General features: G+C 38.3%; 1 protein-coding gene across 1 annotated transcript in view; it reads left to right on the top strand.

Annotated features, from left to right (window-relative positions):
- The first annotated feature begins 106 nt into the window (after positions 1-106).
- Positions 107-23841, top strand: part of LOC122653907 (syndetin) — a 104629-nt gene continuing 80894 nt past the window's right edge. Inside the window, exons 1-9 of the mRNA XM_043847866.1 lie at positions 107-483; positions 4106-4273; positions 7861-7935; positions 10451-10529; positions 14680-14744; positions 14911-15000; positions 18369-18458; positions 18800-18886; positions 19105-19188. Of these exons, the coding sequence (XP_043703801.1) occupies positions 238-483; positions 4106-4273; positions 7861-7935; positions 10451-10529; positions 14680-14744; positions 14911-15000; positions 18369-18458; positions 18800-18886; positions 19105-19188 (984 nt within the window). The 5' untranslated portion in view covers positions 107-237. The remainder of the gene's footprint in view (positions 484-4105; positions 4274-7860; positions 7936-10450; positions 10530-14679; positions 14745-14910; positions 15001-18368; positions 18459-18799; positions 18887-19104; positions 19189-23841) is intronic.

Genomic DNA, 23841 nt, shown 5'->3' with positions numbered 1-23841 from the left:
AACGGTACCGAACAGATCTCATCAGTATCTCACACTCAGCCCTCCGCCAGAGCATAAACTGAAAGCAATAGGGGAATTAAGAAACACTGGAGAAAGGGGAAATTTTGGAGAAATCACTGTTAAGTATTATCTCAATCTCATCGAAAGTCTGTTATTCCGCTTCTGAGGGACGACTTTGACTGGAATGCATGCGTCCATCATCGATTGTTCGGATGGATTTTGTTGTTTCGATGATTGATGTTGGAGGTGGGAGTTGAAATGCAGCCCAATTCGCCCTCGTTCCGGAGCTCGGTGGAGAATCCGTTTGCCTTGGATGGCCGTTTAATTGGTGGTTTTGAGAGCCCTAGGGTGTTGTTCTTCCTCTCTTTCCTGTTTGTTCAAGGAGGAGGGATGGATTTCTCCAAAGTTGGAGAGAAGATTCTTAGCTCAGTTCGATCCGCCAGATCTCTGGGCCTTCTCCCTTCTCCTTCGGATCGACCAGAGGTATTTCGTTTTCCTTTTTCCCCCTTATTTTGAATCGGAATTCTCTGCCCCAAACCTTTCTCGGAAATTTCGGTTTTTGTTTGCTTAAAATGAAATTATTGGAAGCTGAACTACATTGACGGTGAAATCTGATAATTTACTCGGTATTTCATGTATAATGTGCTTTCATGATTGACTGGCCTTACGAAAGGTATGAAATTGTGCCAGTGAGCTTATGGATGATAACGCTTCCAGATAGAAAATCGAGCCTTTTTTTTGTTTATCATTTTCAACGTTTGTTCGTTAGTCCACGTGGAGAACTGCAAGTAACAAGTGTAGAATCCCGTGCAATTGATTATTAAATTAGTGTTCGTTGCCAATCTTTCAGTCCCGATTGAAAATCAAATTCCAACCCAGTTCGTACTTTCTTTGAGCTAACATTGAACCCAAAATTGCATTGTAGCTCTAGTTTGATTTGTCATTACATCATGATGAGCTCTCTTGCAGGCGGAAGCTGTTTGTCAATGTTCTGTACTCTCTTACGACTTAATACCTATAGAACCTATATCTTTGGGAGGGGGTAGGGTAGCAGAACTTGTGCGCTTAGTCACAGTAACTAATTTAAATTCCATAGTTGAATGTAGAAAATGGCAAAGATGTTAAGCATCCATTAAGAAAATTGAGTATTTATAGAACTTTGCCCCAAAAAAGGAGGCATTTTATCTTTTTTTGCTCTTACTCTTTCCAGACTTACAGCTATAGTAAGATTTTAACTAGCTATACATCAAGGTAAATTATGTTTAATTTACATGTGAACATAATTTATTGGATATTGATTTGAACTTTGCCTCTGTCATCCCCCCGCCCAAAAAAAAATAAAAATATTTATTATTTATATAAGTATTTGTCACTGTTCATATTGCTTTCTGCCTAACAATTAGTTGCCAATGAATATACTTGGAGATAATGCCATAAAATCTCCTATAATGTCCTGAATGAGAAGCTGCATATCTGCCTGAGATTCCATGCTATTCACTGCATTTTTTTTTTAATCACAAAGGAGTCCTTTTCAGATATAATACAAGTCAAACTGAGGTTAGATGTAAAGGAATTCAATCTGAATGCTTCAGCTTCCATGTGCACTTCGGAAACTAGCTGCTGGACTTTGGTGATGCAGTCATGACCGCCGATTGTGCTTAGGAAGACCTTATTTTGGGCTGTGAATGGGTTCTATAGGTCTTGGGTTACTTGTCTATGTGGTTAATTTTGTGATGGCCTTATTTTTAAACCCATACGGTGTGTGGTGACATCAGCACATGGGATTAGTGTCGTAAGTTAAGAATTTGATATATTTTAGGATTACGTAATAGCCAAGTTAGAGTTCTGTTTTGAGAGTCTTTATATATGTGAAAATACCTCCCATCAATTAAGCTTGATTTGCGTAAAGAATATTGAGTTTTCTCAAGAGATTTCAGATTTGAGCTGTTGAGCTGAGCATATGGGACTGGTTTTCCAGATTGGCCAGTCGTCTTTTCCCTTCTTCTTCTAGTTACTTCATCAGGTGTTCTCTTTCCTTTATTCGTTCTAATTATCCTTCTTATTATTCTCCATTTCTCCTTTCAATTCTACTACTTTCTTTTCTCTCTATTCGGATTCGTGTTCTTCTAATATACCTGCCAAAACTGAATTCTATCTTTCAAATCTGGTTAGTGAGACCAGTTAACATTATTATTGAACATTTGAACTGTTTATCAACTTAGATTATCAGATTCTGCTTAGATTCCTTAATTCTTGAATTGAGGCCTGATTATGCCAGGAAATGAGACCACTATTTCAGAGAACCAAATGCAAAAGTCGACCTTGAACCAGGGAAACCAGTGGGAGATTGATTGCAGCCAGGATCATTTGGGAGTAGCTCCGATATATGATAAGTTACGAGAGAGTTGTTTGAGGTGGCATGGCCATGTTCAATGGAGGCCTTTGGATGCTCTAGTACGGAGGAGTGATTTGATTAAGATTGAAGGAACTAAAAGAGCCATGGCAGACCTAAAATGACCTTAGGAGAAGTGGTGAGGAAAAATATTCAAACTTAGGCCTTTTATCAAGTATGACCTTGAATAGACCTGATTGAAGGGCACGGATCCATGTAGCCGACCCCATTTAGTTGGGATAAGCCTGCGTTGTTGTATTCCATTATCAATTATGTTTAGTTCATTTTTGCATGTTAGTGAGGGACCTGTTGGTGGTTTCCACTCCCTCTCCCCCCCCCCCCCTTTTTGCTGTTGCCTTCTGCAATGATGGAGGAAGTATAGGGAGGTGAGTGTTGTTGGCTGTGTTTGTTCTCTCTCTGTTTGTGGGGTTGGAGGTGGAGGGGGAGGTGGAGGGGGAGGGGTTCCTTTTCTTTTTTGATTGGTCTTTTAGTAGTTCTAGCCACTGCCATGGCTTTCTTGGCACCATGACAGCTATGGTCTAGACCAATGTTTAATAGGAAAATTGGACCAGATGGTCGGGCCATCCACACCATTGACCTTTTATAGAAGGTATTCCATTCCACTTGGCTGACCGAATGGTGCTCAGAAACTGTTGGTTTGTCAGCAGACCATCCTCTCTTAACGATCAGACCCTTTGAATTCTTTGAACTGGATGGTTTTGATTATTGAACAGCTAACAACCAGTTGCAAGATTTTCAACAAAAAGTTAAGTGTGGGTGACGTAAACCCGTTTTTCGCAAAACTACGTCAGCCCTCAACCACGGCGTTTGTTATTTTCTGCACTATTACTGTATTCCATTTTAATATTTAAAAAAAATATGAAATACTAAACAATCCATTGTAAAAACTCGCACATAAGATAATTTGAGCCCAGGACAATTGTTGCCACTATGCCAGACACAGATACAGCAATTATACCAGAACGCACAAAGAGAAATGTTGCCACTACACCAGACATAAATTCAACAAATAATCCTTGACATATTTAATATCTTTTAATATACAGAACCATTCAAGACTGCCGGACTGGATGGTCAGACACTCAGACCACTGGATCACTGACCTTTTTGCCTGAACAGTCTGACATCCAGTCCAGTTTTAAAAACATTGGTCAAGAGAGCTTTTTCTTGACAGGACGCTGTAAAGAGCATATGAAAGTAATCTATTTGTTGGCTTCTGGCTGTCACTTCTGCTTGGATATCATCTTGTTACTTGGGGGGGGGGGGGGGTGTGGATTTCTCCTTGGGTTTGTATAGATTTTGTATGCTCTTATTAAATTGACTTCTAACAATGAAAAGAAAATGAGAATTTTTTTTGAGAATTTTTTTATTGCATAGGCATTGCTGGAAAATGCTCCTTCCATCCCAAACACACCTATACACACTGGGCGGTGGGTGGCATGATCGTGGTATATATTATTCTCATAATTTGTTTGTGACATTACATTGAATCATTTGTCATTACCTCCTAGTGCTGGTAGTCAGGGTGTATCAAATTTCATGCCTCAGTTTTGTTTTAACTTTTATTTGGACTTTTGTGTTAAAATAGTTATTGATTCATGCTTGCTTGCATTATTACACTTGAAGTCACAATGAAACTTAGATTAGTTAGGAGCCCTGAGATCTGAATATATTGTTATTTCCTTTTTGCAGGTTCCTGCACGTGCAGCTGCAGCAGCCGCTGTTGCTCGAGCTCTAGCAGGACTCCCTCCCCACCAAAGACTTAGTCTTCCATCAAGTTCTGAAGAATTGGTTTCCATTTATGGAAGCAGGCCTCGTGGTGAAATAGTTGAGGAATTAGAAGAGGACTTCTACGAAGAGGTTCAACTTTTCCTCAAGATGGAGAGGATGCTCCTGCATCATTATCTTTATTATCCTTATTCTTGTTTCTTTATTTTATTATTTTTTAATGTGAGTTCTGTTTCTGCTTTCTATTGACTCTAAATTTCTAATTGTATTTCTTGCCCTAATTTCTCAAAATCCCAATCCTACAATCGCATTCCTTAGCTTCCTGTAATTTTTCTATTAAATTTTATTATCACCATTTACACTTAATCCCAATTTCAAACCATTATTGACCTTTATCCCTCTCCACCATCTCAGCACTTTTAGCAGTATAGCCGTAAATACTCCACAGCCTAGGCTTCCTGCATCATTCCCATCATGGGCAATAAGGTGTAGCTCTTTGCATGGAAGGGGATGTGTAAAATTGTTGGACATTCAGGAGACCGGATGTAGGGAATTTTGCTGCTCCTAATGGGAACAACTATAGGCTATTGAATTTTCTACTGCGTCTTTTCATGTTCCTAGGGTTTCTAATTCAGAGAACAGGTTCAAGAGAATGGACTATCGACCAAACTTCCAAAAAGAAGCTGGATGACTAAGGTTACTTATGGGAGCTCCTACACTCCTAACGCCTGCTTCTGGTCCAGAATCAGAAGCCAGTGTGAAAATCAGTATGTTTGGGCAACTTCTCAATTCCAATTCCCTGCCAAGAAGCCAGAATTCATTACCCTTTTTTTTTAGGGGGGGGGGGGGGGAGAGGGGACTTGATCTTCTTGAGCTTCTATTGCTTATCAAGGGCATAAAACCCGAGAATCTGTCAGGAAGCTTCTTTGGCATCTTGGATTCTGCTTCTCCAACCTCAGAAGCAGGTTTCTAATACCCTATAAGAATACAAGAATCTGAGAAGCAGGAGTTTAGCCAAACATGCACTTAGAGCAACCCCGTGAAACCCACAAAGCTAAGTTGCCAAATGCCAACAATGTGGTTGGTATTATCAAAACATGCCGGGTCATTCTTTTTTCTTTTCACCTTTTTATCCAAATTCTTCCCTTACACCTCCTCCAGTACCGTTTATTCTCACCTTGCAATCTTTGATGCTCCTAAAAAATTCATCTGCATATTCCTTTAATCATTGTGATCGACAACGAGAACTATGCAGCCTCGATTGCCAATGGCAGTCAAGGTTCTAAATCTCGATTTCGACCCTGGCCGAAACCGAGATTTCCCAGGTTTTGGTCGAAACCTGGTATTTTTAGGGCAAAACTCGACATGTCATGGGCTGGTCAAAACTGGTGGAAACTACCGAAACTGGTCTGGTTGAAATTGGATAAAATTGGTCAAAACTTGTTATTTTTGGTCGAAATTATCAAAATTTCCGAAATATTGTCGAAACCTGGTCGATACAGTATTACATATGGGTTTTGTCTTGGAAACTTGGGAAACTGAGATATCTCAGTTGAAACTTGAAGTTTCGACGGAGATCTTGGACCATGATGACTATGTCATCTTGGCGTAATAAACTCAAGAGAGGGCTATCATGAATCCTGAAAATCGACTAAATTGAGGTGGAGAGTGCTGGCGTATCACAACCTTTATCTGTATTTTGAATTACTATTTAATACCAGACACAGTGGAACCTTGCAAAATGTTAGAATTCGCTTTTGTTTGATAACCTTGCAAAAATGTGATATACATCTCTGAAAATAATTTAAATGAGACTTTTGCAACCTGGAATCCACTGCATTACATTCTATTGCATGGACAGCTGCATGTATTCTTTTTTATATTTCTTTGGTTGGGCTCCATTTGTTTCCATGTAAAAAGGCGGAAATGATTTTTTTTTTTTGTAAAATAGGGTTTTCCACCATTTGTTTTAACGTTAGAAAAAAAACATTGAAAAGTAGGAAAATTGGGCATGGAGGGAAATTTTCAGGTACAGTATCATTTGCATGGAAAATTTACAATGAAACAAACAGAGCGGTGACAACCAAACTATATTTCATTAATGAGATGTACATCGAAAATGGTGAACACATAGATTCACCACTGGCTATACCAAAAAAAAAAGTGACTACATCACACACATGTTGGTAAAAAAAGGAGTATTTTTCTGGATATTTGGGAACCCAAAACAACAAGAGTAATTTTTCATAAACCCCATCCAGGAGGGAGGTGATCAAGCACCAAACACTATCATTATGTGCTTCATTCATTACCACCAAAAACCATCCTATATCCTTGCTACCAAAACTGCCACAAAGCTACCTGAGGGGAGTAGGACACATCAAAGCTCACATCTTTTCTTCTCATCAACCATTAACCTTCCACATGATAAAAGTAGTGACTTCCTTGCCATCCAAAACTCTCAGGATGCCATAAATTGAAATTCCTCAAAATAATACATTAGACAAGAAACTGTCCAACTCTACCAGATTTGATCTCTAAGCTCACAAATATAAACCTTTGCCAGAAAAAAGCTTGCCTTTCTGACCTCAATGCAAGGTAACCCCAAGAATTCAAAATTTCATGAGCCAACTCTCATTGTGAAGGTGTAACTGAAGCAATTACAGATCTTTTGGTTGAATACCTATAATAATAATTCCAGCTTGCCACCATCCCTCAAAACTCACCTACCACAACTCTGGTGTGTTGTTTCACATATCTCTCTCTAGTTGCTTGCATTATGTTGTAGGTTTTCATGTTATTTGTTCTTCTTCAGTTTGAATGCAGGTTTATGCTTTTCGATTTTTTTTGGGGGGGTGGGGTGGGGGTAGGGGAGGTGGCTGCTTGCTCTGCCTTGTTTTTTTGGTTTGTTGATTGGTTTGCTGGCCTGTTGTATTGAGGGTGTTCTTGACTTCTTGTTGCAGCGGGGGGCAATGTTATAATTTATAAAGATAGGGGTCCTACATTGGATTGGTCTCGGTCAATTCTGATACATACTCGATCTCATAGATACATATAGAATTCTTTGGAAAGCCGTATTCAATGAAAGTCGTAAGTACGGCTTGGAGGGAGATCTTTCATTTTTTTTTCAGATCCGCCCTGCAATATGGGGTCAAAAAGCCAAAATGAATGATTTTAGCCCTTCTAAAATGAAAACTAATTCTTGAACCTCTGATACAGTTCCGATCTGGATTGGCAGTACCGACCTGTCTCTGACTGAAGACAATGAACAAATGATTTGATCTCTATAATTATTTATTGGTATTGGATTGACTGGATTGTCCTCATCAGATCCCAATCCATCCAGCCAATCCAATATTGATTTATCAAAACCATGGTGGGGGTTGGGTTCTATCACTCTTCTTTCCTCCTCTTGTTTCTCTTCCCTTTTGTTTTCTATTTCTTTTTATTTATCTATTTTCTGTTACTGACAAAAAAAGGAAGACTTTGAGTAAAGTCTAGGTAGGTTTACTTGATTTTGAAAGAAGTTGTAATATGGTGTTCCCTTTGCATTAGAGTTATTGTGAAGCATTTACGAAAAGCTATTGTTATTTACTTATTTGTAGATATGACTATCCAAAACAAAGAAGTTTTATGTTTGCCTTAATGTGAGTTCTTCTAAAGCAGCTGTCCAAAAGATATGTTTTGGAAAGCTGTTGTAATTCCTTCATTTTGTGCAGGATTTTGATCCAGTGAAGCATGTTCTGGAGCATATTCCATCAGAAGGAGATGAACTGACCTATTTTGAGAAAAAGGTAGTACTCCCAACTTATTCTCTTCCTGGCCAGGGTTTCGTTTTCCCTTATCGCTGAAGGACATGAAAATATTTAACGGAAATGGTATTTTCTCTATTTCTTCAACTTGCAAAATTCCCACTTTTTTAAATTTTCTTTGTATTAACTGATTATAATTCTATAAATAAAATTGCATGGCCAAATAGGTACACGAACATATTTATTTCGGATACGGGTTGGAGTTGAGTTGCATTGTGGTTTTATTGGTAAATAATTGTAAGATTTATATTTGATGAAAAGGGGCTAACCGCATATACAAAAATCTTACCAAAGGCCTCAATCAGATCAGCCACAGGCTGTACAGGAAAAGAGTCTGTGATTCACATGAAAAAAACCTCGCAGTCATTGGAGGAGCTGATAATAACCAGGAAACGCTTCCTTTGCATTCCTGTATTTTTTTAACGGCTCGTGTATGGTGGAAAAGGTGACCCTTTACTCTGGCCCATAGTTGTCAAGGCGGCAAGGCAACCCAAGGCAGTGGAGGGGTGCCTAAGTTCTTAGGCGACAAGGTGCCCTGCCTAGGCGACCAAGGCGCCCAAGTGTTATTTTTCATTTCCCCTCTTTTCTAACATTATTTAGTATGCTACAATATATACCTTATATCATAAAAAATCAACATTAAGACACATCAAGTCATAAAAAATCAACATAGAAGTGATAGAACTAGAAGATAGCAGAACGGAAGAAGCAAGCTATTGGAAGTTTGAAACAATCAAAACATACATTTGGTTTATACTGTTCTTGGAATTGATCATTGTCTTGGTATACCTAGTCTCACATTTGGTTTATACGGTTCTCAGAAAATATGATCTTATCTACAAGTAATTAAATTGCTCTCGATTTAGAAAAATGTTCGTGTTCTCTAAGAAGTTTGACTGTTCAAATGATTTTATTTTTACATGAGACTTTTTGTATTAGGTAGAGCACAAAACCAGCTTTACAACAAATCCAAGATTGCTTGAATCTGATTTATATTGAAGGAGTTATGTTCCGGTCAAACCTTATTTGGTGTGCATGAATGCTATCAAAATCGCTTTGAATGAAATTATTTTTGTATCTATAAAAAACAAATGAATATCTTACCACTCTTTTGGTTTTTAGTAATGTTTTACCATATTAAGATCTATGAAATTTTTAGATTTGAGAAAAACCTCAGCATTAGAAAGTTGAAAATTTCACTTACCGCTGAAAATCCAATTTTTGTTCTTGAATTGGGGGGGGGGGGGTTGACTTTTTAGTATTTTGGAATTTGATTTTTTAACTATTTTTATGGGGGGGGGGGTTTATTTGCTTATTTATGAATAATATTTTAAGTAAATGAGAAACATTTACATAAATGATATTTGACTTTAATAAGGGCCAAACCTAGTTCGATACCATTGAGGCGTTTGATACCACTAAGGCGACAGTCGCCTAGACCTTAAAAGATCCGCCTGGACGCCTAGGCGATGCCTTGACAACTATGGCCTAGGCTTCCAGGCACCTTGGCTGCCTAGGCGGGTGTCTTGGACGCCTTGCATCTAGGCCCCCTCCAATGCCTTGGGTTTCCTTGACGCCGTGGCAACTATGTACCTATTGCATAATTCAGTTATTTATTGAACGTTATATGTTATAGGATGAAATTATGTGTAGAATAGGTTATATAAGGGAAAAGATACAGTAGGCAACGGTGTACACTAGTGACATAAGGTTTGAAGCCAAACTACCTCTTGGCTTTTCCCTCCCCCCTCCAATCTAATGATTTAAACATGTGTAAACATGCTTACATAGGCACTACAAGAAGTTTCAGGGCAAACTTCTATCATTTGGCAACCGAAATGGCCATTTTGAATTGACCTGCGAAATGGATCAATCTTGAGCTATTTTTCAGATTTCGATTGTATATTTCGGTTTTGCTCAGGGTTGAAATCCTGGTCAAAACCGGAATTTAGAACCTTTCTCATTGGTGACCTTTAGAACCAAAGAAAAATGTTTTTTTGGGTTTTCCTTTATGAGGTGTTTGCTGGTCTTCCTGCTTCTATTATTAGATGAGGCTGAAAATATTTCTGTAGGTATATAGCTCAGGTTTTGGGGTTTGTATGGTATAACAGGTCTTTTAATCTATTAAACATTTGGCTTAGCTGGGGGAAAAAATGATGTTCTGCTTATCTTTAGGTTGAGGCTTTCTGAACCTATCACATACTTGCAGTAACTTTGTTTTTGATATGTTTGGGATCAGTAGTTTCTGGGGAATTCCATATGATAAATAATGTGCAGAGTAGGTAATTTCATTTTGAACATCTAATTATATGATTTACTAAAGGTTTCTCCTCAGACAGACATTTGAGTGTGAACTTGGACGTACGTCTTTTTAAGTGTCAAATCAACCTTACTGTATAATAGGTGCTTGTGTTTTTCTCATGATGGCTCACTCAACACTTTCTAGAAAGCTGTATTTGATTCATATTCCAACATAAATTTGTGTTTCTCTTAACAGGCCACTCTCAGGTTAGCACAGCTAGATAGGATAGCAGAACGACTTTCTCGTCATGTTATGGAGCACCATGAAGAGATGGGTAAGTTTCTTGTGAGGGTGTGCATAGGCCATAGCTCAATTATTTTATGTGTTTGTGCTTTGCATATATCTTTATAATTCTTGAAAGAGGCTGGCACATGGTGTAGAGATGCACTCTGGATTTTCTTTTGGCTACCAGGGTTCCGGCATTGTAAGTGGTCTTGTGGATGTCTGTCTAAGCACGATTGTATCTTTGTGGTTCATTGGTATTCTTTGATATATTTCAATTGAAGGAAATGAAGGTTCCATCTAGTATTGGTTAATTTGTTTCATTATAATGTTCATTTTAGCTTCAAATTGATACAAATAACAAAATCTCAATTTTTTTGATGAATAATTATGTATTCATCCAAAGAATGGATGCCAATGCAGAGTACAAGCGTAAGCAAAAAGTTTAAATGGAATAAGCTTAAAAAAAGTACAGAAATACATACGCAAGAACTTTCTTGACAGTCCATAAAGGAAACAATAGCCCTATTATTGTTGTTGTTATGGGTACATTTTTTTGGTGATGTTTGGTTGTATACTTCGTTATTACATCTATTATCATTTCTAACCTTGATAGATCCCTCAGTCTGTTTGATAAGCCTCGTTGTGATTCTCTATCGATCTGCTTTGGTCCCTATAGTTGACCTTTCTGTGTGAGGTTCTTTTTTAAAAAAAAAAATAGAAGCAGGGTCTGATGCAGGAGCACTTCTTTGGGCCTGTGCAAATTCATTGGGGAGCCAGATGCAGAAGAATCGGGTCCAAATTTAGTTTTGGTCCAGTAGGATATGTAGGGATTTATCTATTTACTTGGGTTATTATTATAATTTGCACTTAATTTTATATGTGAATTTTTGGATCGGGTTAGATAATTAGGAGATAAGAGTTAGATTTTACTTCTATTTCAGTTTTAGACTACAATTATGATACTTTCAAATTTTTTATATTTATAAATATGATTGTAATTCCAGCGATGGAGTAGTTGAATATGGAATAGAAAATTGATTTGAGTGTGCCTGCGTGCTCTCCCTCTTCCCTGCAATCTGGTAACTCTTCTTTTCTTGTGTATTTTCTTCTTCTTCTCTTGTTTCTCTCCCTTTTCCTCCCTGTTTATTGGTAACTTGTGCAGTTCACACCCTTTGGCTCTATCCATGAATTATCCAGTAATTAGGTCTTTTCACAATGTACCCTAAGTCCTTCACGATTATGGTTGGATCTTCCCATTTCTTACCCTTTTACCTATCTAGCTTTGTGGCTTGTGTGAGAGTTCCTCTACCTAATGCGACTGTAGCCTTAGAGCCTTGTATACCTCTAAGGCTACCGAAAACCAGTCGTGACCTGCAACTTCCTTCTATAAGCCAAGTATTGTTCCAGCAGGTTCTCTTGAGTATAGGTGACTGAATCCGTTGATTGGTTACTGGATTTAACAGGTTTTTGACGCGGTAACATATTCCCAAAGTCCTAGAGCCAATAGAGATTCAAAGAAGGAGTTCTCTCCTTTGATGCGTGCTGGTTTCTTCCGCCTCCTGTTTCGGCTAGAGGTTGAAGATGATCCAACCCCCACGATATAAGAGCCCTAGTTCCTAAATGACCGATTTACCCCTCCCTTTCTTTATTCCCCTTTGTCCTTATTTTAACTTTCATTCCAAGTCTGTCCCTACTCAATAAATAGTAATTTCCGTTGTGTCCCCTCTTCCTTTACATGCCAAGTACCTCTCCAACATCCTAATTCATTACAATTCTGCCACCAGCCCATTTGCTACCTTTGATATATTTATGGGTTTGCCATTATCTTCCTACTATTGGCTATTGTGCATTTGGGTGGGCCCATAGCAAACCCAAATAGAATTGTTGAGCCGTTGGTCACATTAATTTGATATCAAAGCCAAACCTGAGGCTACATCGTGGAGATTGATTCATACGATTTATGCCATTCGATTATTGATGAAATCCATACACTCCAAGAAAGTCCGCGAATGAGACTTCGTGATCTCCAAACAAGGCTTGGTGATCTCCAAACAGGTTGTTGAAAGATTGTTGATAATCCTGACCCTTTTTGTGATTTGATGTCTAACATGATAGAAGCTTCAGAGGACTGATTAGAGGTGGCAGAAAAGGTGAACAACGAAAGTGACAATCAAGCTGAAGCATAGTTGTCACGGCGATCTAAGTCGGTGGAGGGGTGTCACGTCGATATATCGACATGTCGCCCGAGCATGTCGACCATGTTTTATTTTTTATTTTCTCTATTTTTAATGTGTTAATAGATGTATACTCAAGCCATGTTTTATTTTTTCTCTATTGTTTCTCAAATTTTAAGAAGAAAATTCAGAAATCGAAGAAGAAATCGAAGAAATCGAAGAGGGAAAGAAGAAATCGAAAGAAATTGAAGAGGGAAAGAAGAAATCGAAGAGGGAAGAAGAAATCGAAGACAGGAAGAAGAAATCGAAGAGGGAAAGAGAGACAGGAAGAAGAAATCAAAGAGGGACACCATGGTGTAGGTTGCCATGCAACCCTCTCCAGCGCCAGGACGCCATGGCATCGCCATGACAACTATGAGCTGAAGTAAACGGTCCGATCAAGATTGAGGCTGAGGAATTGATCGACAGTCCGATTGCAGATGTGAGACCCCACGACCAGATTCTAATCGGAGAGATATTGTTTGCTAATAATTGTCTGGAGATCGTGACGGTTGATCGTGAGATGCGTTGTATCATCGCCCCATCAAAGCTGATGATTGTGCCATTGTGGATGGCAATGGGGTGATGCTGATTCTCTCATTTTACAAAACTCGAGGGTGAGTTTTTCTCAACACCAGGGGAATTGATGCAGGAGCACTTCCTTGGACCGGCACAAATGCATTGGGGAGCCCATATGGAGATGAACCAGTACAAATTTAGTTTTGGTCCAGTAGTATATGTTGGGATTTATCTATTTACTTGGGTTATTATTGTAATTTGCTCTTTAATTTTATATTTGAATTTTTAGATTGGGTTAGATAATTAGGAGATAGAGTTAAGATTTTACTTCTATTTCAGTTTTAGACTACAATTAGGAAACTTTCAATTTCTGTTTATTTTATTTTATTAAATATGCTTGTAATTTCAACGATTGAGAATTGAGTATGGAAAGAAAGTTTGAGTTGGGTTTAACTACTGGTTTTGGAGTTGTGTGCAACCAGGTTGGTCGAGTGCGATCTCTCTTCCGCCTTCTACTTCTTCTTCTTCCTCCCCTTGTGTTAATTTACTCCTTCTCCCTTATTATTCTTTTCTTATTCTTCTTTTAATTCCAGAATTGCCCCCAACTAGAACAAGTGTCTCCTTTTAAGTCCTAGTTCTGTTTTATACCAAAAGGAACCCTACACTGTTCATTATATTTGTAGTTCTGCCACTCAATTCTTGATTTGAGTTATTTAATGTTTGGGTGGGCCCATAGCGATCCAATTTCGGGGTTTTGAACCCCAAGATTGCATTAGGGTCCTTTCTGGATTGAGGTTTTGTATTTGTGGGCTTTTCTCCTCTGTGCATGTAACCGTGCATTTGGAGGAAAGAAACAGGACTTCTAATAGTGCTAGACCTTCAGGCTATTGTAGGAAAATGGGACTGGTTCTTTTTGTCTGGGCATGCGTATTGCTGAAGTTCTCTGTTGTATCTAGTCAAAGATGCTAAGGAAATATAGAATATATATTTTTTTCCTGGGGGTGGGAGAGAGTGGTTTTCTGCTGTATTTCGTTTTCTTTGCTTTTTTCCTCCATTTATTGTAATACAATCTTTACACCAATTGTTAAAAAGGACATACTTTACATGGATTGTCAATTTTATATTTTAGTTTGGCAAAAGGTTTTGTGCACGACTGTGCCTGCAACCGTTGGATGGGGATGAGGAACCTTGTACTGTACACGATCATGTTGATCCAATGGTTGAAAGTACAACCGTGCACATGCACAGCCGTGTATGAAAACTCTCCCCTTTCAGTTTCTAACAAAGTGTCCATTTATTTTTTGTTTCAATAATCTGGTATTCTTTCTCCATAGTTTTTGATTTTGTGGCAGTTCCTTGACTTTCTGGTTGTGAGTTCTTAGTTTCATTATGTATTTCAAAATGCGGAACTTGGATTTAAATGGGTTTCAATTGTAAATGAGATGTTTGATACTTATTTTTGGCCAGTGAAGGGGATGCATCTGGTGAGGGAACTGGAGCAAGATTTGAAGGTTGCGAATGTCATTTGCATGGTAAGCAAAGAATGGGTTTGCATCTAAATTATGTAATAATCTTTTGAAGTAAAGATGGCTTGGAACAATTGTTTTATATATTTATCAGGTGCTGGTTTATTCTCCTTGTTGGATACATCCCTAGAGTTATTAGTTATATTGTTGCCATTCATGTGCTATTTTGCAGAATGGGAGAAGGCATCTAACATCTTCAATGCAAGAAGTATCAAGAGATCTTGTTGTCACTTCATTTGCCAGAAAGAAACAAGCTCTTCTGGTACTTCTCTTGAAATCCTAGCAATTAGCAGAACTTATATTGCATATGATGATGGTTAGTACAATAGAGTACTTTGTTCTTTTACTCCACCGTTCATCATCTGCCTAGACTTGATTCAAGGAAAGTGGATGCATCTGGCTTTGTATTATTTTGGCCAATGAATAGTTAGTGGTCAGTAGAACATTAATGTATATGCTCTAATTTCCAATTTGGTCATGAACCATCTTCTAAAGGATTTCAAGATTTGCTCTATTTTGCTTCCCCCTATGATTAGAAATCCTCTTAAGTTGTATCTGTTCACTGTATCATTTTCATTCCAGCATGAGGACTGAATTAGTTAACCATTGCCATGCTGTTATTTTGTAGCAGAGAAATTATTTGCATGTTACAGTGAGCAATTCTCTGGAGAAAGCCCCTTCCCACATTCCTCACTAGTCCTTCTCTCCATTCATCAAAATCAGGGCAACTCGGAGATGTTTTTAGGGTTTCTTGATTTTGAATTGGGGGGGGGGGGCATGGCTTGTCTAGTAACATTGCTCTTTTACAAGTTCTTCCCTTAAATGCATTATTTGTCCTTTAATAAATTGGGAGGGTAAAAAATGGGAGAATACTAAAATATGTGGAGCACAAGTTATGGTATCTACGTGGAAGTAATGGCGCCAGTAGGTGGTAGGTCCTACTTCCTAGGATGAGGAAAAGTTGGTTGAGGTAGGTAGTGTGCAATGAAGGCAAACAAATGTTTCTGTGATAATGGTGACGTGGACTAGGTTTTGCTGTATCAGGAGGATATGGTCCTAGTGAGAATCTACAGTGCAACATTCCTGTACTGGTGGTACAAGATCTGTTTGTTGGGAAATTGGAATCCCACTCTCCTAAGCAAATCTTAAGTTGGTTTTGATGATAACAAACACATGAAAGTATTTAACATTTCCTCTTAGATCATGTATTGTAGCCTCAAGTCAAGTGGCAAAAATCAAGTGAAGGATGAAAAATAAAATGATGAAAAACATCACTTGAAGGCTAAGGGACATCATACATGAAGATCAAGGAGTTATGAATATTGAAGATTGAGGAAATCTAGGATCAAGCTCCATCAACAAATGGAAGAAGAATACTTAGCTTAGAATAGATCACCTTTGCATGTTGTAATTTGCATATCATTCACATGCATCTCATAGTTTAGAATCTAGATAGACCTTAGGTGATGTCCAATGACCCACTAAAATGACCCAAACTTATTGGATGTAGGCTGCTGTAAAAGTACCCAAAGTCAGATGATTGAAATCAGGCCAAGTTGTCTGACGATCGGTCCTAATGGTCAACCGATAAAATAGACATGCAACTGTTAGAGAAACAGAATTTTTGATGGTTGATACCGTCAAAGCTGACGGTCGACCGGATCATGACAGTTGCCTGATGGTCGACCAGACATCGACTGACAGACCCCAACGACTCTTTAATGCCTCAACAATCATATCCTAATGGTTGACCGTCAGAGGCAAAAATATAGCCGTTAGACCTTTTTCTCCACTAACTTTTTGAGCATCAAAGTGCGATTATAAAGGCTATCTTTGCACACCATTATGACCAATGAACTACCATCCAATTTAGAGCTTTATTGTTGAGAGATCAAATCAATTCCAGATTACAGTTTGTGTTTGAGTTCAAGAATATTCTTCAAGTTCACATCAACAAGAACTCAAGCTTTCAAGTCTCTACACTTTCTCCAATCTACTACATCAAGATGAGTATGCCAAAGAGCTAAAAGTGCATTCATCATCATATCATCATTTGCACTCACTACAAGGAGTAGGGTCACACTCCTTGTTAGGTAACAATTCAATTCTTCCATTGAAATTGTTTTTGCTCTTGAGTTGGGTTAACTCTAGATTGAGTATTGTTGTATTGCATTAGTCTAGATTGCACTTAGACTTGTGCAAGGATCCTCTTATCCTTAAAAGATTGGATTCTCTTATCCTTAAAAGATTGTAAATGATCCTCTTATCCTTGAAAAAAATTTGTAAAGATGATATTTCTCCATCTATTGTATTGAAAGAGAAATACTAGTGGAATTGTCTCAAAGTGTTGAGAGGAGTGGATGTAGACTTGTAAAGTCGAACCACTATAAATCTTTTTGTCTCCTCTATATGGGCAATTACTTATTCTTATTTGTGAATCACTCTAACATAATTTCACATCATTCATTGTAATTCACAAGTAATCGAAAAAGAGGCAAAACCCACTAGTAATAACCTATTCACCCCCTCTAGGTTATTTCACACTGTTTAGCTTATGACAAACGACTTAATTGTGTTTGATATAGTACCTCCTTGGTGACTCAAAATTGTGTGTTTGTCCAAAGGATAAGAATCTCAAATTCTCATTACTTTTAATAAATTCATTCTGCTCTTTTGCTGGAAAAGTGCTTTAATCATTAGTCATTACACCATAGTAGTGTGTTATTTGAGTTGTACTGACTTTTTTCTTTCTAATAAGCCAAAATATTTATTAATCCCCCCACTCTTGCACTTTTTCATGTTCTCATGACAATCAGCCACCGCCTAAGGTGTATTCTTTTAATCATTTTCTGATATACGGTTTATTTATTTAATCATTGATGGGGCTAATTATTACCAACACATTAATTGTGTAATTATGTTTTATGATAAATATGCATTCACATTGGACCTACTTCATTAAAGATTACTTCCATGTACTAAAGTATTTCATATGTGCTGCATGACTTTGGAAGGTAATGCGTCATCAATTATCCCATATCCTACAAATTCATTGGGGATGCTTGAAATGAATCTTACATTCTCTTAAAAAAAAGAAAAATATTGCAAAAGACCCTTTTTTTGAATTTGCAAATAGTGGTCGGAAGATAATTGATTACAATTTTGGAATCAAAGGAATTTTAAAGAGTTGGGTTGAATAGCTAAGGGAACACGGAACACATCCTTATCTGAGAATCTGTTCTACTAAAGGTTGTTTTAGAATCTCATTGTATACAATTTCTTATGTCATAATGGATGGAATAAGGAGTTAATCCTTTGTATAGCATTCAATCCTAGTCTTTCAACACCTGGTTTTAATGGGTTAGTAGTTAGAACCCATCACTCTATTTTGTTGAAGCCTTCCATAACCATTTTGCTGGAAGGGCTTTGTTACTTTCCTTTATCCTCGATATTGAGCTCTCTGTCCTTGAACAAAATGATCTATTAACATTCATCTACTTGTGTCTGATTGTGTTGATTGTTGTGGTCACCTGTGTTGAATAGATCATGAGCTCTATTCATATGTGGTCATAAAGATGATCTGATTGAGTCATGAGAGTCGTGGACTGACAAGAATATTGGTACTTGTAGGACATGCTTCCAATTCTAACCGAACTTCGTCATGCAATTGACATGCAAGTGGCACTTGAAGTTCATGTTGAGGAAGGAAATTTCTTCAAGGTGGGTTTGTAATTTTTTACTCACATATTGAAAGCTTTATTATATAGAATTTGAATGACTAGATCCTTTATAGATTAGAAACTGTCTATGTACACCATCAATAGATAACTAGCCTACTAGCTCATTAAATATTTCAGACACAATTGTGAAAAATATTGCGCTTTGTTGAATATATATCCATTCACTCAAAAAAAAAAAAAATAAAAATTCAGACACAATTGTGAAAAATGTCTTATATATCATCAACGTCCTTTTTTCATTTCACAGATAGAATCTATATTTTTATGTATATTTCCTGAAATAATATGAGGTGAGTTTTCATCTCTCAATATTTTGTGCAGGCATTTCAAGTCCTCTCAGAGTATTTGCAGATTTTGGAGAGTTTTTCAGAGCTTTCAGCCATACAAGAGATGAGCCGCGGTGTAGAGGTGAACTTTTCACAAATTTTGAAACTATTAGTTGATTCACTCATATAAAAGAACATTTAGAAAGCTGTTTCATTTGCTCACCACTGTGGACTGGTTCAGTGGTTCATTTGGATAGTTTTTCCTTTGTTAGCTCTTGCTTTCTTTCTCTTTCTTGTCCATGTTGATAACAACTATTAATTGTTCGCATATTAGTTCATTACTGTTCTTAATGTCTGCAGGCTTGGCTAGCAAAGACACTTCAAAAGCTAGATTCTCTCCTATTAGGAGTCTGCCAAGAATTCAAAGAGGAGAGCTACATAACTGTCAGTATATCCATCTCTAGCAGTGAAATGGATCATTGTTTTCTTTTGATGGGTACACAGTCTGAAGTTGTTATGTTATACGTATTGATCTGTACTGTTGGTTTTTTTTGTTTTTTCCCTCATCTTAGATTAATGACCTTTTGTTTTGATTTCAATTTTCACTTGATAATAGAGTTCTGAATTAAAAATATTTATTTCAAAACTCAGCAATATAGGAAATTTCGTGACATATATAAAGTTGACTCAACTTAGGTCTCTAGATTTCTAGTACTAATTTTTTTTTTGATGTAAAATAATATATTCTAGTACTAAATTAAATCTGACTTTTTTTTTGGGTGAATAATATAAGGGAAATTCACATGTACCTCGCCTGATGTAAGGCCTAATAACTGATCCACCCGTGAGTTTTGAATATTTACGCATACCACCCCTGCTTTCCAAAATAATTGACAAATACACCATGCTGTTAACCTGGGACTTAACCGTTAGAATAAACTAAATGTTGACCAAATTGCCCTTCCTGCTAAACTAAACCTCTTTCTCCCATTACTTGGTCCGTGGAGCAAGAACAAACCGAGAAGAAGCTCCTCACTACCTATGGCACTTTGCTTATCCATTCCCATAATCAAATCCTGTTCAGTGACTCTTAGAGGATAGTAGAACACTGAGCACCAAGTTGCACGGTGAGTTTTCATCGTGCAGGATCGGTACATCACAAAAAATCCAGAAGCAAAACCAATCGATATCAGTACACAGGTCAGTTTGGTTGGCCAATGGACTTTGGTCTTTCTTCCAAGCAAGAGTTGGGTAATCCTAGTCCGCAGAGGTCTGGATTTCCTTGCAAGAATGAAGCTGGAAATCTTGAGATTAGAGAGGACGGAACCCTACCGGATAGCCGATTGTAAGAGACATTGAACAGAGCAAGCTTCAGGTTCTGTCGGAGGAAACCCTTTTGGTTAGTCTCCTCTCCAATTGGCCTAACCATCAAATCAAGTACTCAGGAAGAAACCCTTTTGGTTAGTCTCCTCTCCAGATGTCTTTATAGGGCTGTGACAATTCCGTTCTGAGCTGAATCCTCTGTTGCGTTGGCCATATGTATTCTTTTTCCTGAATAATGGACATCAGTAATGAAGCAAAACTTGATCGATTCTCAATTGGTCCTTCTACAATCATTGATAGGACAATTTCCTTTAGAATCTTGTTTTGCAAATCCATGTCAAATCTAAGGGAACGAATTTTCCATGTTTTATTGAATCTTGTCTGTCGATTGAGGGACTTTGTGATGCCGGTGATCTCCTGGTTTCATCCCCAAAATCCACAGGGGATATTGGCAATGATTGCACTTATAGTGTTCCTGTTGAATAGTAGACAATTGTTAAAATGAGAGCTGAATTGGCTTATCGGAGGAAATTTTGGAGACCGATGGAGAGCAAAAGAGGTTTTGAGACTGATGATAGTGGGATTGTAGATGGGTTTCAAAAGTGAAGAGATGAGAAGGGGAGGATGGATGGTGCATTTCAAGGTTGCGTAGATTCAATTAGGGTAAATGGGAAAGTAGGAGAGATGAATGTAGAAGTGGGTTTTTGTTTGGGGTTTTGGAAGAAAATAATCAAAAGGAGAAAACGGATTCAGTAGGTGATTTCAGATAGAAAAGAAAATAAAGAAGAAAAAATCAGAGGAGGGGGGGGGGAAGAAGAAGAAGAAGCATGCGATGAGTTTTTTTTTTAAAGAAATTAAAAGAAGAAATGAAGGAGAAAAGGTTAGAAGAAGAAGAAGACTCACAGCTATTCTGGTTCATCCCGCCAGTGCCGTTGCAACTCCAGTGGATTTTTTCGATTAGGTCAATTGTGTTTTAGAGGTAAGTATGAGGACAAGGGTGTATTGGTCATAAAATGTCCAAAAAACTCCTACCGTTCGCAACTAACGGAAACCACCAACGGAGTGGGTGTATTTGTCAATTATTTTGGAAAGCAGGGAGGTATGTGTAAATATCCAAAACTCACGGGTGGATCTGTAATTAGGCCTTACCTCAGGGGAGGTACGTGTAAATTTCCCATAATATAATTCATAACCAAAGAGAAAGGAGAAAGAATCAAAACAGAAAAATACAAATGGAGCTATATTGAAGAAGAGGGGAGCTGCAAGATAATCTAGGTGAGCCTCCAGGACACAATAATGTGCCTATTTCGAGGGGAATCCCTATAATGATGACCAAAGAGGATAGCTTGCTTTTGATGTCAAAGGTGATGGAGTCTGAGATCTGCTGTAGAGTTCTAAAGCCCAAAGACCATCTTCTAATGTTGTGCTGCATCCAAATATGGTTAATGGCAGCGGCAAAGTTTAGTCTACCCACTTGATCACAGATAGATTTCTCTGCAAAGGTCATGGCAACCCATAGCCATTCTCTTTGAAAAAGAAGAATCCTACCAGGACGAGGCCAACATTTTGCAAGAAGCCCTTTCCATAGAGAGGAGGAAAGGGGGCAGGTAAAGAAGAGATGATCCACTCTTCCGCAGCATTCCAACAAAGGCAGCAGGAGGGGGGGAAAGGCAATCTGGCGATGAATGAAGAAAGCCTGGGTATGAAGGCAGTTGGAGTGAGCCCTCCAAACAGTAAAGCTATGACGGCTTGGATACCAAACCATGTTGCGCCAAGGGGCTAAGGGGGGCCGCGAGATCTTATGAACTCCCACACCACTTTAGAACTGAAGATGCCAAACGGAGATGCAGCCCAAACCACATTGTCACCTCTACCGTGGGGCCTACTACTTGAGGAAGGCAAAGCATTCCCGATATCTGGAAGCAACAAAGAGGAAGATGGCAGGGGGCCCCATGAGCCATGGCTAATGATATTTGCTACCAGAGATTTTTACTGAGGCTTGTACTGTAGATGACTCTGGCACTAAACAAGTGGAGGAGAACTCCTAAAGGATACCACTGGTCCAGCCAAAAGGAGGTAGAGTAGCCATCATCAATCTGACTAGAGATGGCCCCAAGAACAAGAGTCCGAAACTTGAGGATTTTGTGCCAGACCCATGATGCATCTGAACTGGAGGGAGCTGTCCAAACAGAATCATTTCGGAGGAGACCCGAATAGACCCGCTCTACCCAAATGCTTTTCTTCTTGGCTACAATCTTCTAGATCAGCTTGAGGATGCCAGTTGAATTTCGCTTCTTTGATTCTTTGCAAGCCAAGACCACCTTCATCTTTTGGAAGGCAGACTGCAGCCCACCTAGAGACTTCTAACAGTAGAAATCCACCACATTAAATCTGACTTTAGAGACTTCTAACAGTAGAAATTTAACCCACAATAGCTATGTCCTACAAGAACCTCCTACACTTAGTTAATAGCTAATAATTTGAAAAATGGACAAAAAGAGCAAATTACATAATTACCCCCAAAACTTAAATTAATAAAAGCCTACTAATATACCCATGACAACCCTTTATGGGCCTAAGATTGAACCCAAATCTTTGTTAGTTGGACTGGATCTTTGGCTGAGCCAGTTGGGCCTGGGTTTCCATACCTGTACTTGTTTATCCAGCCAGTCTGAAGTTGCTACATCAGTTACATCTACGGACTACGGGGGGAAGTACAAAGTAATGCAACCTGGGGTTCCAAAACCCTGATGTAGGTCACTTTGTGCCCACCAAACTGAATAAATTCCAAAAGAGCAATGATAATTATGTAAATTCTTATAACAGTTTAGGACCCCTTTGGCAAGGAAACAGAATTTAGGATGGAATGGTAAATAAATTTAAAGAAGAAGAACCAATATGATTTTCAAAATGGTATGGAAATAAATGAACAAAACTTAGGGAATAAAGGATTTTTACGTACAAATCTGTCCTTTTTGTAAATTCCAACAGTTGATTAACTTCAACCTCATGATTTCTCTGGCAGCACAGTAACCCGGTTTGAGTTTAATGAAGGGAACTCTCTCAAAAGAACACTAGTCGAACTTAAACTTTAGGACTAGGTTGCTAACCTCAGCCTTATGGAACCCTACAATCAATCATCCGATTGATCAATCTGGTAATAAAAAATAATCCTGAAACTCGTCCTGGCGGTAAGAACAGGTTCCAATCTGGTTGCAGCTCCATTTCACACAACAGGAGGTGATTTGGGGGATGAAACCCTGGGGTTAGGGTCACCTATGAGGGGGCTGCGTTTAACCAAAATCTCAGGCCAAATGGATTGATCACTAGAGAGTTCGATGAATTCCTTCACAATTTGGTATGGGCGACCATAGCAGGGAAAGAGAAATAAATTAGAAAATAATGGAAGAAAAGAGGAGTGTAAGAAGGAGAACAGTAATGGAAGAAGGAGAAGAGTAACAGAGGGATAGAACCAGGAAATCATAGCTGATAGGACGGGCCGATTCGGGGGGGAGAGAGAGAGAGAGAGAGAGAGAGGGAAGCAGGAACCAATCATGCAATTGCTACTCGCAGCAACATTAGTAATTTAAAATAACTTCATTCTAACCAACTCTAATCTGTACGTCTTGGTGAGTGCTTACATTTATAATTAAGAAGAATTCAAAACAGAAAAGAACTCATACCGTAAGATAGGAAAGAGTCATTCTAGACTAAACTCTTCAAAACATAATTTTAAAAGGGGTGGAATTTTTACTAGAGTTTCCCACCTGTATA

Source organism: Telopea speciosissima, chromosome 3, assembly GCF_018873765.1.
Source record: "Telopea speciosissima isolate NSW1024214 ecotype Mountain lineage chromosome 3, Tspe_v1, whole genome shotgun sequence".
Classification (NCBI taxonomy): domain Eukaryota; kingdom Viridiplantae; phylum Streptophyta; class Magnoliopsida; order Proteales; family Proteaceae; genus Telopea; species Telopea speciosissima.
Note: the sequence above shows the minus strand (reverse complement) of the source record. Positions and strands in the feature narration are given on the sequence as shown.